The sequence below is a fragment of the Geotrypetes seraphini genome, chromosome 13 (assembly GCF_902459505.1).
Source record: "Geotrypetes seraphini chromosome 13, aGeoSer1.1, whole genome shotgun sequence".
NCBI lineage: Eukaryota > Metazoa > Chordata > Amphibia > Gymnophiona > Dermophiidae > Geotrypetes > Geotrypetes seraphini.
In genome coordinates, this window is record NC_047096.1 from 40,681,399 (window position 1) to 40,699,354 (window position 17,956).

At 45.5% G+C, this 17,956-nt stretch overlaps 1 protein-coding gene across 5 annotated transcripts in view; it reads left to right on the top strand.

Moving 5' to 3' along the window:
- Positions 1-17,956, top strand: part of IGSF9B (immunoglobulin superfamily member 9B) — a 224,981-nt gene that overhangs the window by 151,328 nt on the left and 55,697 nt on the right. For 4 of the 5 annotated variants that reach the window (XM_033917419.1, XM_033917418.1, XM_033917423.1 and 1 more), the window contains exon 12: positions 2,822-2,945. In XM_033917419.1, the coding sequence (XP_033773310.1) occupies positions 2,822-2,945 (124 nt within the window). The remainder of the gene's footprint in view (positions 1-2,821; positions 2,946-17,956) is intronic. The other variant, XM_033917421.1, reaches the window with a different exon arrangement.

Genomic DNA, 17,956 nt, shown 5'->3' on the forward strand with positions numbered 1-17,956 from the left:
AACACCACATGGCTTTATCTATGGCCAGAAACAGTTAAACATATTTTTGGGCTGGAGGGGCCAAACCAATCAATTTCAAATTTGTCTAATTGCTGATGCTGTGTTAGGCAAAATAATGTTGGGGCCATGGCCCCTGCGACAGTGGTGTAGCCACAGGTGGGCCCAGGTCCCATCCTCTTTGAGCTCAGGCTTACTTAGTAGCAGCACATCCATGAGGTAGCTGGTGGGGATCGCCAAGCCCGGCCAGCTAAAACACTCCCAAAACCTCTTTGTGTGCCTTTAAAGGGCCAATCTTTGCCAGCAGCGAGCTGTGGGACCAATACATGCTGCTCACCCTGGCCCCATAGCCTTCCTTCTGAAGCAGCTTTCTGTTTCTGCAAACGTGGAGTGCATCAAAAGGAATTCTGTGGAGCCGGTGCAAGCAGCTTGTATCAGTCAGGCTGCTTGCTGCTGGCGAAGATCAGCTTTTTGAAAGATAGGCAGTGGCAGTGGTGGGGAAGAGACAGAACAGGATCAGATTTCATCACCTGGATGGGAGAGGGAGAGATGGGATCTTTTGCCCACCCAACTGGGGTCCAGGCCCACTCCAAATGGGTTGTCTATGCTCCCGCCCTGTGGCCCACCCCATTCCACTGCCTGTTACCATGGCTATGCCTGATTGGCTGATATCTTTGTAAGTTATTAGGGGGGTCTATTTGCTCCCCTGGATTTTGCATCAGTTTCCAAAGTTAAAGTACGAGCTTGCTTTCCCTTTGAATATTACCTTGGCGAAAAGTACTTTAAAAAAGTTTGCAACTGCTTTTGATGTGGCTACTCTTTACAGCTGAAGAACACGTGTAATTTTGAAAGTCCCTTGCCAGCAGGAATGCCTATAGACAGTGCGGGTAAAAAGTACCCACATCATAGAAGAAGGTACACAATTTTACCTCTGTTAATAGAGCAATTGTCAAAGAGCCCTTTTTACTCGATTTACACAGGGAAATGGCTTTGAAAATTTCCTTTCCTGTTCCTTTCTTATTTTTGTAATTCATTTAACATTTAGATTTAACTACTGAGAGAAAAGTGAAACTGCACATTAGTAAAACATAAAACATTTAGCCCCTAGGATAGCTCTGTTGATAAAGACAGATGTTTCTATGGTTGGGTAGTACTGTCCTTGCTTCCCCCAACCTCTAAACAATTAGAAGAAGAGAAGCCTAAATTCCAGATTGCAGCATACTCAACCTCATCTATATCTCAGTCAGGTCTCCTGTATCATATTTACATGCTTCCTGCTAGGAGAGACTGATCTGAAGAGTTATGATCAACTTCAGCTGGCCCTTCCACCTTATTTCTTACAATACTACCTGATGTTATGCAAAATATTAAGGATGTATGCAAAATATTAGCATGCATTTGGTTCATTAGCAAGCCTTAATTATAGTGGGGCCGATGTTCAGATTGGGTGATGCAGCTCGTCTAAGCCCTGCGGTCAGCAGTGAGCCCAGATATTCAATGCTGGGCTGTTTCCAGTGACCGGTATTGAATGTCTGTTTTTTTTAAGCCACTATTAGCCGGTTAACTCCCCCGCCCCTTTTTCAAAATGTCAAAAGTTGTTTTTAGTGCCGGCTTGGGAGGGGGGAGGGGTATAAGTTAATAGTGGCCAAAGATAGGCCTGCTATTTATGCGGCCCAATTTAGCTGCTAGACATAGCCAGTTAGTGCTTCAATATTCATAAGAACATAAGACCTAGCCTGGTATCCTGTCTTCATGATGATCAATCCAGGTCACAAGCAAAAATTCAAATATTCAACATTCCATGCTACCACTCCAATGCAAGCAGTGGCTTCCCCCATATCTGTCTCAATAGCAGACAATGATCTAAAACCACTCTCACAACATCCTCTGGCAATGCATTCCAGAGCTTAAGTATTCTCTTAGTAAAAAATTATTTCCTCCTATTGGTTTTAAAAGTATCTTCCTGTAACTTTGAGTGTCTTGTGGTCTTTGTATTTTTGATAGAGTAAAAAATCGATCCACTTGTACCCATCCTATACCACTCAGGATTTTGTAGACTTCATTCATATCTCCCCCTCAGCTGTCTCTTTTCCAAGCTGAAGATCCCTAACCTCTATAGTCTTTCCTCAAATGAGAGGAGTTCCATCCCCTTTAACATCTTGGTTGATCTTCTTTGAACCTTTTCTAGTTCCACTATATCTTTTTTGAGATAAGGCAACCAGAATTGAATGCAATACCCAAGGTGAGGTCGCACCATGGATCGATACAGAGGCATTATAACATTTTTAGTCTTGTTTACCATCCCTTTCTCTGCTAGTTGGCTAAGTCATGTGACATGGCTATTGCTATCAGGGAGTTAAATAGTGTTGAATATTGGGGGAAATCAAACACTTCTTAATGCTGACCTCGTAATGAAACAATACATGTTAATTTCTAAAGTGTGCTAAAATGTTTTTACTAAAACAAAATGGAAAAAGTCTAAAAATTAGAAAATTTTAAGGCCAAAAATACAAATATGAAACAAACTTTCTTCCCCATGCAAATCCCTATAAGATATAATGATATGAGCTTTTATTCTACTGTTTGCCTGATTCTTTGAAATCAAACTGACAGATCGACAGACTTAGCTTTATAGTGGAAATATTATTTCCCAGCTTTTATAGTGGAAATATCATTCTCTCTCCCTTTCCCCCTCCCCCTACTTCTCTAAGCTCTTGGTAACAGCCCAAGTGACACACAGTCTTGCATGAATATTTTTAACTGTTGATTGTACAGTTCTTTATTTTTATTTTTTCCCCATCACTGATTTTTCTTCCATATTTAGGCACAAGTCCCCATGCTCCGACCAACATCCGTGTACTGGTCTCAATGACCTCTGCCAATGTGTCTTGGGAGCCTGGCTATGATGGCGGATTCGAGCAGACATTCTCAGTTTGGTATGGACCTCTGTGAGTCATCCCAGCATGCTTTGCTCTCTGCCTCTTTTTCTTTTCTGTTCAATCAGCATTCAAAGTGGGCAAGGACCATTATGGTGGGGTGAGGTGGGGAGGGGTCATGTTGACTTACAAAGGGGGAAAGGGAATGTGAGAAAATGTTTATTCTGCAATTTTGAAAGTATGTATAATATGTTGGTGCTGAATAAGTAAAGTAAATTGTAAAGAATTTTTAGGAATTCTTTTAAAGAGATTGTGATCCAATTGTGATCCAATATTTAATTTGCTACCAAACTTGGTCCATGCCATGAGATTAGTTCATTCCTGCTTTTCAGCATCCACTCTCTATGCAGACTAGATGGAAATGTGAGAGAAATGACTATTTGGTGTTATGGATGAAGTGTTCTGGTTACCATTTTTAATCCTCTTAAAGATGTAGCACTAAAGACCTTTCTATTGGATAATAGAGTGGTCAATTTGCAAAGCTATGTACATAGGTTAAACAGAGTTTCACCCCTGGAAATGAGCTTTTTGAAAAAGGGTCACCCTGTACAACAGATTTGAATTTGACAATGTATATAAATTTGTATTTCCTGAGTTTGTTTCAGCTTCTTTGAATTGTAAACAGGTAAATAAAAGTGTTATGTTACGTTACGTTAAAGAGCAGGAATGTTAGGTTGGGGGTTCGGCAAGTCATTTTTGAGTCCCAAAACATTGTACATTCTTCGAGTTAGAAAGCATACCAAAAATGCCAGGCACATATTTCTTGATAAAATTCTAATCTAATTTTGATTTAAGTATTGGTATAAACCCTGCGGGTAAAAAAAATCTACAGAGTTAGCGCCAATATAAGCAATTATAGTATTGCTCCCATAATGTATTTGGGGTACCATCATCTTTACACATAAGAACATAACATAAGAACATAAGCAGTGCCTCTGCCGGGTCGGACCAGAGGTCCATCCCACCCAGCAGTCTGCCCCCGCGGCGGCCCAACAGGTCATGACCTGCCTTAATGACCAGAAGGGGCCCCCTTGCCCCCTAGGTTTCTCATCGAAGTCCTATCTTCCCATCAATGTCCTAACCCTCCGGCCTTGCACCTGCACGACCTGGTGTGCTGTCTATACTTATGCAACACCCCAGCACCTCCCTCAGTACCCCACGATCCCCTTTTCCCTCAGGAATCTGTCCAATCCCTGTTTGAATCCCTGTACTGTACTCTGCCGGATCACTTCCTTCGGGAGCGCATTCCATTTGTCCACGACCCTTTGGGTGAAGAAAAACTTCCTTGCATTTGATTTGAACCTATCTCCCTTCAGTTTCTCTGAGTGCCCCCTCGTACCTGTTGTCCCTTTTAGTCTGAAGAACCTGTCCCTGTCCACCCTCTCTATGCCCCTAAGTATTTTGAAGGTCTCTATCATATCCCCCCTGAGCCTCCTCTTTTCCAGAGAGAAGAGCCCCAGTTTATCCAGCCTCTTGGCATATGGGCAGTTTTCCAGCCCTCTTACCAGTTTCGTTGCCCTCCTTTGGACTCTCTCAAGAACTGCCATGTCCTTCTTGAGGTGCGGCGACCAATATTGAACGCAGTATTCCAGATGTGGGCGCACCATCGCTCGATACAGCGGCATGATGACTTCCCGCGTCCTGGTTGATATGCCCCTCTTGATGATGCCCAGCATCCTGTTGGCTTTCTTCGAGGCTGCTGCACACTGTGGATGGTTTCATGGATGGATCCACTAGCACACCCAAGTCTCTCTCAAGTCCGGTGTCTTGACTTGATGAAGGGGAACATAGCTCTCAGTGGCTTGCTACAACAATATTAAACCAGAGCCTTACATCAACCTGGTAACCAGAAAATGAATTGTGGTGTCTATGACCTAGTGTTCTGAAACTGGAATTAAAAAGTTCAGGATTAGGGCTAGGCTGCAAATAAACTATGACACTGTAGTTAGATTCCCCCTCCCCTAAAATGGTTATCACAGTGACCCAGGAATCTGTGGCTATAAAGCTGACATAACATAACTTATAGATTGCATAACCGTTAGGATCTATCCGGTTTACAAAACATTAATCTATATCACAAATGAAACTCTTAAAGAGATTAGTTACCCAGGAATCTAGAACACAAATAAGTCTTTAAATGCCTTCTAAAATCCAAGTATGAAACAGATACAGAAAGTAGTTGATTAAAATCTTTATCCCAGACAGCAGCTTGGTATGAAAGCGTACGACCATAGCTGGCATTACCATCTCAGCAGCAAGACATCGTAACGCAGTGACATGCTGAATATTGGGCAGCTAGATTCTACTGAATTTTAATATCCTTTTACTAATGTAGATGTTTCTTAGCATTGTCACCCTATTTGCATTTGCAGTTCTGATTTATTTTACATGGTAATAGGTAGATCACTTAGGAAAGCAAACTCTCTTAAATAGGTTCAAAGTACAGACCTTTAATTGAGGAGAAGCTTGATTCATCCTCTAACAGCTATAGGACTCACCAGTGCGCGAAAAACATGATTCATGCTAAAAGCCTCCGAGTCAAGTAGGATCCATAAACCTGTGTGTTAATGACAGGAATCATAATCTCAGCCTGCAAAGCAGCCAGAGCCATTTATTAACACATTTGTGACAGGATTTGCTTCCTTAGACTTGATGCAGAGCAAATAAGGATTATCAGCCCTTAGCATTCTTTCAGGACATCTGCACCTGGGGGGCAATTCTGAAACTGGGTGGCTCTATTTAGGCAAGCTGAGTTGATATAACTACAGGCACCTAAATATAGCAGGGATGTATGTGACTTATAGTATTCTGTAAATTATCAGCATAAGTGGGAGCCCTGCCTATTCCCATCCATCCTCCACCCCTGTGCATAGCCCCCTTGCAAATATGCTCTTTGCAGATTAAATGGGTATTTGCAGAATAGTGCCTAGAGGCCCTGCTGACAGTTATGCAGGTATATGTATAAGTGCCAGGGTTTTTGACATTTACGCATGTAATGCAGGCGCTTAGATTATAGAATTGTCCTTCTGGAGCACAGATGTTGGAATTCACATTATGAGCCTCAGAGAACTGCTGTATTAAGGCTAGGATTTTGGCAACTGTTTAAATGCTGACTGTCGCCACTAAATTATCCCCAGATATTCAATGTCAGGCCATGTTCAAGCACCAGCATTGAATATCCAGGCCTGAACACACTGAAGCTAACCACTGGAACCTATGCAGATCACAGCCAATATTCAACCGGGACTCACATAAGATACTTAAACAGATTTCTGTTGTATATTGGCCAGGATCTCTATAAACAGAGTCCATATCCCCCTCTCTCTTCAAGTTCCATCCTGTCCCCCCATCCCCCCTCCCCAGGCATATGTTCCAGCCCTGGTGGTCTAGTGCCTAGTGGTCCTTGAGATAAGAATGGACTCTACTTGCCCCTACCCCTTATGGTTCCTCAGTGAAAATGGCTACTTCAACTTCTAGTGGTAGTCTTGCGATATTATGTCTAGTTCTGTCAAAGTATTGCTAGAAATTGTAGCAGCCATTTCTGCCTAGAATCTGAAAGGGACAGGAGCAAGTGAGGTTTACCCTTGTCCCGAGGATCACTAGATGTTAGACTACCATGGCTGATAGGTAAGCCCAAGAGAAGGAAAGAAGGAGGACTGGATGTTATTCATGGGGATCAGAACTTGTAGGGATGGAGGGGGACAGGAGGCAATGAGCTTCAGGCCACAACTGACAGCTATCTAGGTGCCAGCCAACATTCAATGCCAGAACTAGACATAGCTAACCAAGCAAAGTTGGGACTCCTATTTATGTGGACCTGCATGCCCAGTTAGCTGTTCAGGCACTGGCACCAAATATTGCTTGCACCCGCAAAACTCTCATAGTAACATAGTAGATGACGGCAGATAAAGACCCGAATGGTCCATCCAGTCTGCCCAACCTGATTCAATTTAAATTTTTTAATTTTTTTTCTTAGCTATTTCTGGGCAAGAATCCAAAGCTCTACCCGGTACTGTGCTTGGGTTCCTACTGCCAAAATCTCCGTTAAAACCTACTCCAGCCCATCTACACCCTCCCAGCCATTGAAGCCCTCCCCAGCCCATCCTTCACCAAATGGCCATATACAGACACAGACCGTGCAAGTCTGCCCAGTACTGGCCTTAGTCCAATCATAGAAACATGATGGCAGATAATGGCCAAATGGCCCATCCAGTTTGCCCATCCACAGAATCCACTCTCTCCTCCTCTCCCTAAAAGATCCAATGTGCCTGTCCCATGCTTTCTTGAATTTAGACACAATTTTTGTCTCCACCACCTCTACCGGGAGACTATTCCACACATCTGCCACCCTTTCTGTAAAAAATTATTTTCTTGGATTACTCCTAAGCCTTTTACTTACTACACCTTTTAACTTCATCCTATGCCCTCTCATTACGGAGCGCTCTATTATATCTCCCTTTTCCCACCTTTTCTCCAAAGTATATACCGTATTTTCACGCATATAACGCGCGCGTTATACGCGTTTTTACCTACCGCGCATACCCCTCGCGCGTTATATGCGTGAGCGCGGTATACCAAAGTTTTAAAACATAGTTCCCACCCCGCCCGACGCCCGATTCACCCCCCCAGCAGGACCGCTCGCACCCCCACCCCGAACGACCGCTCGCACGCGCTCCCATCCGCACCCGCATCCACGATCGGAGCAAGAGGGAGCCCAAGCCCTCTTGCCCGGCCGACTCCCCGACGTCCGATACATCCCCCCCCCGGCAGGACCACTCGCACCCCCACCCCGAACGACCGCCGACTTCCCGACAATATCGGGCCAGAAGGGAGCCCAAACCCTCCTGGCCACGGCGACCCCCTAACCCCACACCGCACTACATTACGGGCAGGAGGGATCCCAGGCCCTCCTGCCCTCGACGCAAACCCCCCTCCCCCCCAAGAACCTCCGACCGCCTCCCAGCCGACCCGCGATCCCCCTGGCGACCCCCACGACCCCCCCCACCCCCCTTCCCCGTACCTTTGGTAGTTGGGCCAGAAGGGAGCCCATACCCTCCTGGCCACGGCGACCCCCTAACCCCACCCCGCACTACATTACGGGCAGGAGGGATCCCAGGCCCTCCTGCCCTCGACGCAAACCCCCCTCCCCCCCAAGAACCTCCGACCGCCCCCCAGCCGACCCGCGATCCCCCTGGCGACCCCCACGACCCCCCCACCCCCCTTCCCCGTACCTTTAGTAGTTGGCCGGACAGACGGGAGCCAAACCCGCCTGTCCGGCAGGCAGCCAACGAAGGAATGAGGCCGGATTGGCCCATCCATCCTAAAGCTCCGCCTACTGGTGGGGCCTAAGGCGCGTGGGCCAATCAGAATAGGCCCTGGAGCCTTAGGTCCCACCTGGGGGCGCGGCCTGAGGCACATGGTCGGGTTGGGCCCATGTGCCTCAGGCCGCGCCCCCAGGTGGGACCTAAGGCTCCAGGGCCTATTCTGATTGGCCCACGCGCCTTAGGCCCCACCAGTAGGCGGAGCTTTAGGATGGATGGGCCAATCCGGCCTCATTCCTTCGTTGGCTGCCTGCCGGACAGGCGGGTTTGGCTCCCGTCTGTCCGGCCAACTACTAAAGGTACGGGGAAGGGGGGTGGGGGGGTCGTGGGGGTCGCCAGGGGGATCGCGGGTCGGCTGGGGGGCGGTCGGAGGTTCTTGGGGGGGAGGGGGGTTTGCGTCGAGGGCAGGAGGGCCTGGGATCCCTCCTGCCCGTAATGTAGTGCGGGGTGGGGTTAGGGGGTCGCCGTGGCCAGGAGGGTTTGGGCTCCCTTCTGGCCCAACTACCAAAGGTACGGGGAAGGGGGGTGGGGGGGGTCGTGGGGGTCGCCAGGGGGATCGCGGGTCGGCTGGGAGGCGGTCGGAGGTTCTTGGGGGGGAGGGGGGTTTGCGTCGAGGGCAGGAGGGCCTGGGATCCCTCCTGCCTGTAATGTAGTGCGGTGTGGGGTTAGGGGGTCGCCGTGGCCAGGAGGGTTTGGGCTCCCTTCTGGCCCGATATTGTCGGGAAGTCGGCGGTGTTGTCGGGAAGTCGGGAAGTCGGCGGTGTAAGGGGGGTGGGGGGGTCGTGGGGGTCGCCAGGGGGATCGCGGGTCGGCTGGGGGGCGGTCGGAGGTTCTTGGGGGGGAGGGGGGTTTGCGTCGAGGGCAGGAGGGCCTGGGATCCCTCCTGCCCGTAATGTAGTGCGGGGTGGGGTTAGGGGGTCGCCGTGGCCAGGAGGATTTGGGCTCCCTCCTGGCCCGATATTGTTGGGGAGTCGGCGGTCCTTCGGGGGGGGGGGAGGGATGTATCGGACGTCGGGGGGGGGGCATCAGGCTTTCAGGATGGGGACAGACCTTCAAGGGGGGACAGTGCACGGAAGTCAGGGGGGGTGAACGGAGAGTCGGGACAGCGCACGGAAAGTCAGGGCGGGCGAAAGGAGCGTTGGGCAGCATGCGCGGTATACCCGTGAGCGCGGTATATCAAAGTTTTTGTGCAAATCATCGTGATTTCTGCGCGCTATATTCGTGTGCGCGTTTTATACGGGTGCGTGTTATTTGCGTGAAAATACGGTATATATTGAGATCTTTAAGTCTGTCCTTATATGCCTTATGACGAAGACCACTGACCATTTTAATAGCCTTCTTCTGGACTGACTCCCATCTCCAGAATTGTACACAGTATTCTAAATGAGGTCTCACCAGAGTCATCAGTACCTCCTTTTTCTTACTGGCTGTACTTCTCCCTATGCACTCTAGCGTCCTTATAGTTTTTGCTATTATCTTTTCAACCTGTTTGGCCACCTTAAGATCGTCACATACTATCACTCCCAAGTCTGCTCCTCTTTCGTGCACAAAAGTTTTTCATTCCCTAAACTGTACTGTTCCTTCGGGTTTTTGTAGCTCAAATGCATGATCTTACATTTCTTAGTATTAAATCTTAGCTGCCAAATTTCAGACCACTGTTCAAGCTTTGCTAGGTCTTTCCTCATGTTATTCACACTATCATGGGAGTCTACTCTGTTGCAGATTTTGGTATCATCTGTAAAGAGGCAAATCTTACCTTACAGCCCTTCAGCAATATTACATACAAAAATGTTAAAAAGAACAGGTCCAAGAACAGAACCTTGAGATAACACCACTGGTAACATCCCTTTCCTCAGAGAGATCTCCATTGACCATTATCCTTTGTTGCCTTCCACTCAACCAGTTCCTCACCCAGTCTGTCACTTTGGAACACTGTCAAAGGCTTTGTTAAAATCTAAATACAACACGTCTAGCACACTCCCTCTATCCAATTCTCTGGTCACCCATTCAAAGAAAATGATCAGATTTGTCTGACAAGACCTGCCTCTAGTACCGTGGTTCCCAACCCTGTCCTGGAGGACCCCCCAAGCCAGTCAGGTTTTCAAGATAGCCCTAATGAATATGCATGGTGCAGATTTGCATGCCTGGCACCTCCATTATGTGCAGATCTCTCTCATGCATATTCATTAGGGCTATCCAGAAAACCTGACTGGCCTGGGGGGTCCTCCAGGACTTGGTTGGGAAGCACTGCTCTAGTGAATCCGTCAAACTTCACTATTACTACTACTATTATTCTCTGTTTAAAAAGTGTTTCCATACATTTACATACCACAGAACTCAGACTTACCGGTCTGTGGTTCCCTCCTTCTTTCTTACTTCCACTTTTGTGGAGAGGGACCACACCCGTCCTTCTCCAGTCCTCTAGTACCACTCCCGATTCTAGAGAAGCATTGAAAAAATCAGTCGGCTCCTTGTCGACTTGGCTCCCTATAATATCTTTCTCCTGCCCACTTTCAAAATTGACAGTTAAAGCTGATATTCAGCGGCACTGCCTGGTTGAATATCAATGAATATTGGTGGCTGGCCCACTAAGTATGATTTATGTGGGCAAGAGCTTTGAATACCAGGCCAATGCCTCAGTCCTACAGGCCTCAATATTAACGTTAAAGGCTTAGAAGGTCTGATGTGCTCAGGATTTCTCCAGTAGGGAAATGATGGGAGGGAGTGTGGCCTAGTGGTTAAAGCTGCTGCCTCAGTACCCTGAGACTGCGACTTCAATCTCAGCCTGTTCATTGTGACTCTGGGCAAGTCACTTAACTCATCATTGCCCTAGATACTGCAGGTAGATTGTATTCCTGCTGGGACAGATAGGGAAAATACCCTAGAGTACCTAATTACTCTTCAATGTATTGTAAACCACTTTGAGTGAATCTCTTCATGAAAAGTTGGTTGATAAATCCCAATAAAATAATAAAATGCCTTTACATCTGGCTGGGAGTGCAGAGGAATCCATGTAGAAAATTCTTTTCCTGTGCATTGCAGCTGCCTTAAAGAGCAAAGCCTCACTGTGGAAGCTAGCCTGATTCTCATTCTGTCCCATGTCTCTTGTCTGTAATCTTTTAATGTAAAAGGTGACAGCAACCTTCCCGATCTCAGCCTGGGTTTCCCCCCACCCTCTTTCTTTGTTTCTCCCTCCTCCCCCCCCCCCCCTTAATTTGGCCAGATGGAGCACTACTGATAGAGGAGAGATTGAAAACCTGCTTCACATATGGATGCTCAAGCTGATTCAGGCACAGGGCAGCATCAGACCTCTGCAGAGACAGGGGGGTTAGAAGTAGACAGGAAGGGGAGGGGAGGGGCACAAAGAGGAAAGCTGAATCAAGAAATACAGGAGGAAAGGAGAGAGGGTGGAGGGCATATAAAAGACTAGGCTGGATGAGAGATAGGAGGGGAATGAAATCAGAAGAGCAAGAGGAGAATAGGGGAATAAAGAGGGTGAATAAAAAAAGGAAGGTAAGATTGAGAACAGAGATATAAAAGGAGGGATAAAGAGGGAAAACAGAAACAAATATGCGAAAGGAAGAATGAAGGGGAGAAATGAGAGCAGGTAAAACAGATTAGAGGACAAAGAAAGAACAATGAATACAGTGCAAGAGTAGCAATAAAGATATACATCAGAAAAGAGAGGGAGAAGGAAGAATGAAGTTTTTCAATTCCAGCAGTGCTGTGGCCTCACAAATGTGTCCTTGAGAAAGCAGCTGGTTTGCCCTTCCATTCAGATATCCCCTTCAGGGCAGCCCTCATCATTTCCATCACTTTCTTTGTCTTGTTCTTCTTCCCTGACAAGTTTCAGGTAGGGAGAGAGGGATATCTAGGCCCTGATGCTCAAAAGAGTACCATGGAAGTGAGATTAGTTGCCACCTTTTACCATGAAACTTTTTCCGGCAGGTCTGGAGCTATGGGTAGCTTTGGCAGGAGCATTTTGTTGGAAATCAGGAGCTGTTTGTTCATGTTTTGAATGTGTCTCACACCTAACAGCTGCATCCTAGCCCTAGGCATGGGATACACACGCACATAAAACATGCATAACAGATGTATGAAAAAAAAAAAAAAAAGCTTCTGAATTTCAGCCGAAGCCTCTTTGCTATGGCAGTAACTGAAAAGTTGTGCTTTTTCCCTCTGGCTTCTGCTTTCTTCAGTTAGGAGCTCTGGTGATCACAGCCCTGTGCTCTGGTGGGCCTGCGCTCATGAGCAGCGCCTACTGCTCAGCTCTTATGCGCAGTTACCAGGCACAGTTTCTCCCTCTTTCACGGCATGGCAAATGGAAATTGCTCCCAACCTGGTATTTTCCACTGGATTGCCAGAGTTCTGTGCATCGAGGCCCTAAAGTCTTCGCTTAATAGCAAACATTATAGGAGCATTGAGAGTTGGTAGACATAGGATTACCAGACATCTGGATTTCCCCGGGCAGGTCCTTCTTTTGAAGGACATCTCCAGGGCTTTTCAAAACCCGGCACTTTGTCCAGGTTTTGAAAAGCTTTCTTGAAATCGCATCGGGCAGGAGAGTAGGCTGCCGGGGGTGGGGTTAGGGGCAGGGCTAGGGCAAAATGGGGCGGGGATGGGAAGAACTGGGCAGGCCTGGGGGTGGGTCTAAGGGGACTGGGTTTTACTAAAGTAAAATCTGGTAACCCTAGGTAGACAGAGCTCTTAGGTGTCTCATACAACCAGTGGAAACCACCTCTCACTTTTTGCCCTATGTAAATGTTGTCTCTCCACAAGAAGATAGAGAAGAACAGAGCCTCTCTGTTCCAAATTTAGGAATCCAAATTTAGGTGAATTATCTCCTGATATTCAGACCACAGGAGTTAACTGGGCTGAATCCCATAGTCAGCGCTGAGCCCAGATGTTCAATGACAGGCTATTTCTAGTGACCAGCATTGAATATCAGGCCTATTTTGGCCACTGTAAACTTAGCTGGCTATGTCGATATTCACTGCCAGCTAGCTAAGTTTGTAGCGGCCAAAGTTAGACCAACTATTCAAGCACCTGATTTGGCTACTGAACATAGCCCATACTTTAAATTTATGGATAGCCATCTGAATCACCTGCCATAGCTGGATAGAGGATAGCCATTAATATTCAGTAGCCATCTCATGCTGGATATTAGAACTTAGCTGGCTAAGGAGACGTTCCTGGCTGGTTAAATAGTGCTGAATATTGGGCAGCTAGATTCCAGAATTCAGCCTAAATTTAGGGACTCAACTTGTTTTGTCTTAGGGGCAATTCTACAACTGGAGTCTTCCAATTAGGCACCTGGAGGGCATATGGTAGGAGCCTATTCTGTGATGGAACCTAAGCACTTACTGTATATATTCAAATATAAACCCATCCGAATATAAACCGAGGCAACCTTTTTCCCCAAAGAAAGGGTGAAAAAAGGTTGACTCGAATATAAATTGAACTCGTTGCAGTCTCATGAGGTTTCTTTGGGAACTTGCATCAGCAATTTTAAGTAGTGAGATTGCATGGGGCAGGAACATAGGAAGATGGCTCATGCCCTGGCTCGCCACTGGACCAGCAGGGATTAAGGTAGAGAACTGCGACGGGTCCATGTCTGGTTTATCATTGCTTCTGAGAAATTCCCTAACCCTTATTTGTCCTGTTAGTTTTAATTAGATTGTAAGGTCTATTGAGTATGGATTGTCTCTTACATGTTTAATGTACAAGGCTGCGTACGTCTAGCAGTGCTATAGAAATGATAAGTAGTAGTAGTGGTAAGACTCGAATGTAAACCAAAACTCCCATTTTTGGGCCATTATTTGCCCCTAAAATCTAGGTTTATATTCGAGTATTTACAGTAAGTTTCATTATAGAATATTAGCATAATTGGCTATCAATATGCTGGTATAAGCATGTGCGCTTAAGTTCAACAGGTATTCGCGTAACTTACAATAAAATTAGCCACATAAGTATGAGCCTCATTATATTCTACCCATGCTCCAACCCTTTGTATTCACCCCTTTCAAGTATGCTCTATGTAAATTGAACAGGTATTTGCAGAATGGTCCTTAGGTGCTATATTAGCATGCATTCAGTAAGGCCCAAGTTCTATATATGGTGTCTAAATAATTGATACCGATCAGAATGGCACTTAGCACAATTCTATAAAAGATACCCACTATATATATATATAAAATTGCACTTAATGGCTATAGGTGACATAACATTTGGGCGCATCCATTTAGGCCAAGTAAAACCAGATCTCAATACCTGTTCCTAAGTTGTGTGCACTTCAGGCATCTTCTATAACTTTTAGGAATGCCCATGATCTGCCCATGCGCCTCTCCTGGTCACGCTCCCTTTTGAGTTTTGTGAATAACTTCTAATGAGTACCAATTAGCTTCAATTATTAAGTGTTTATTGCCAATTATCAGTGCCAATTGGCTTGTTAAACAATTACATTGTGCACAAATCAGCTATGATTTGTCCGTGCAACTTAGGGAATAGACTTAGTAGATAAAGACAGGTTGTTCACCCTCTCCAAGGTAAAGAGAACGAGAGGACACTCTCTAAAGTTAAAAGGGGATAGATTCTGTACAAACGTAAGGAAGTTCTTCTTCACCCAGAGAGTGGTGGAAAACTGGAATGCTCTTCCAGAGGCTGTTATAGGGGAAAACACCCTCCAGAGATTCAAGACAAAGATAGACAAGTTCCTGCTGAACCAGAATGTACGCAGGTAAGGCTAGTCTCAGTTATGGCACTGGTCTTTGACCTAAGGGCCGCTGCTTTAGCGGACTGCTGGGCACGATGGACCACTGGTCTGACCCAGCAGCGGCAATTCTTATGTTCTTATGTACAGAGTGTGGGCCTCTTTGCATACATATAAATGCTAGCCTTCTAAATATTTACATGTGTAATGTGTGTGTAAATGTGAGCACCTAGGTTCTAGAATTGACCTTATAGTAAATAAAGTATAAATGTTGAGCCAGTGTCATTTAGCGATTTTTTTTTTTTTTTCTGATACTAGCTTTATGCCCAGTATTTGATGTCGGGCTATGTCTGAGCACCAGCACTGAATATCCGAGTATGTGCGGATGAACAACCCATAGCCAGCTAAGTGCCAATATCCAGCCTTAAATGGTTAAGTTAAACCAGCCAAAGATAGGACTATGTGATTAACTTAACTGCTTATGGGCTGCATATATCAGCTCTTAACTGGTCAAGTGCCATTTCCAACTCAGAACCACCCACTGAATAGCCAGTTTTAATATTCAGTGGCACCATCTGGTAAAGTGCCGCTGAATATCAGTGGATAACCTCATACAGGCAATTTAACTGGGCAGGAACCAGTTAAATTACCTTGACTATCAATCCCTAAGGTCGTAAATGATGGCCTCTGTAAGATAAAGGTTCTGAACCCAATCCTTGATAAACACTCAGCTGGTCAAGTTTTGAGGGTGTCCGCAATAAATATGTATGAGACAAATTTGCACGCGCTACCTCCACTTCGCTATCCTTCTGGGTATTCTGAAACCCTGACTGGTAGGTGTGCCCTGAGGACTGGGCTGAGAACCTCTAAGATGATCGAGGCATTGGCCATCCTGGGTTTGGCTAAAGTCCATCTTCAGCTCATGCTCAGACTCCTGCTCTACCCTTCCAGTTTATGGAGAAGAGCAAAAAGCAGGGAAGGTTTTATTGTTGAAAAGCCGGATGTTTGGAGCCAAACTATGCAGGTCTCCAGCAGTTCCAAAATCTCCACTCTACTGCAGAAAGTGTTGACAGACCAGGGTTGACTTGTGTTCAATCCAACTTGGCTCTTCTGAAAGCTGTAGTGGCTGATGCAATCCTGTTGCACTGGCTTTGCTTAATTAGCTGCACATACTGAATGTCCAGGTTCCCATTTTGATCTTAGATTCATGATGGATTACCGTCCCTTCCATCAGGTAGTTCACCTTTGCCTAATTTCCTTGTCTGTTTACCCTAGTTTTTTTTTACCCATTTGGAATAGAGACAACATAGATGTAGTTTGGAGTGGGAATGGAGGAGGAGGGGGATTTGCAGGTTCCCTGCTTCTGCTGTCAATATGACTTCCTTTCCCTTTGCCTCCCTAAGTGAGTATGCAGACTCTACAAGCGGCAGGCAGGATCTTTGTCTTGAGTAAATCAGTTTGAACAGAATCGTACTTTGGAGAACAGTTCTAAAACATCTTCCGTTAAGCTTTCATTAGGTGAATCGCTTAAGATACAAGTCTAGAGTTTTGGGCATTATTCTCGACTCAGATCTAAACTAAACTAAAACTTAACTTTATATACCGGGTCTTCAACCAGAGGAAGCTCGACGCGGTTAACAATAAGTTAAAAAATAAGCTAAAATTCAAGAGGATTAATTTTCAAAATGTTTAGCAAATAGAAAAGTTTTTAAAGATTTACAGAAAGATTGGAAAGAGCTGGGACACCTCAAAATTAAAGGAGCTTACTAAGAGATTTTTCTTTCCTCTGCGACATTTAAGAGTTGTAAGATCTAATTTTAGCCAGGAGTACTTCAGAATACTAGCATAGGCAGTTTTGGTACCTTATTGTTTGCTTTCAATTAAATTGTGAGGAAAATTACAGTTTTTGTAAAATACAGCTGCATGGCTGATTATTTACACACACACACACACACACCCCTTTTTACAAAGCTGCACTATTGGCTGCCTTGCGGCAACGGGACCGAAGCCCATTAATTTCCAATGGGCTTCCGTATGATTACTGCTGATTATCTTAGAAAAAGGGGGGGGGGAAGAGTTAGTGAGGCATCTCCATTGCTAAACAAATTACATTGGTTTAGAATAGATTCCCGGATTAAGTTTAAAATAGCTTGCATGGCATATAAAAACCAAGTTGCTCGAATCTGGAAAATGTGTAGCTTCTATTATTTTCTGTTAAAAGATATTTATTTATTTGGATTTTTATCCCGTCCTCCCAGTAGCTCAGAACGGTCTACAAATGAGATCTTCATAGGTTGGATTTAGATTTTCCAACCATGAAAAATATTTGTTATAAATCAATTTGGTACAAATTGTTTACTTTTCAATGCACAAAAGTCTGGAACAATCTGAACTTAATCCGTTCCAGAACCCCGTTTGAGTTCCAAAACGTTCAAGTTCCAAGATAATTTTTCCCATTGAAAATAATAGAAACTGGATTAATCCGTTCCTTGGTCCCACAAACTCAGCAAGATTAGGCCCCCCGGGCAGAGACAGCAAGATTGGGCCTCTGCCGGCATAGGCAGCAAGATCGGCAATGGGAAGTGTAAGCGGTGCTCAGCCCACAGCTTCCCTCTGATATGAACCGCCCAGGCGGAAATAGGAAGCTGCGTCAGAGGGGAAGCTGTGGGCTGAGCAACGCTTGCAGTTCCCATATGTTCGGATTCCAAAGCAGCGTTCAGATTCCGTGTCAAAATTTTATTTAAAAAATAGTTCGGATTCCAAGTTGTTCGAGTTCTGGGGCATTTGGATTCCAAGGTACCACTGTATGTCAAGTTCCTCTATACAGTATGTTCAATTTAGGATGGCTTTGAAAACATATTTGTTTTCAGATCAATATTGTTGATTTAATTTGTTTTGATTTTAGAGTAATTTATCTGTGAATTGTTTAATTCAGCCTTATGTGGTGGCTTTATTGTAATCCGCTCTGCAGCCTAGAGTTAAGAGCAGAATAG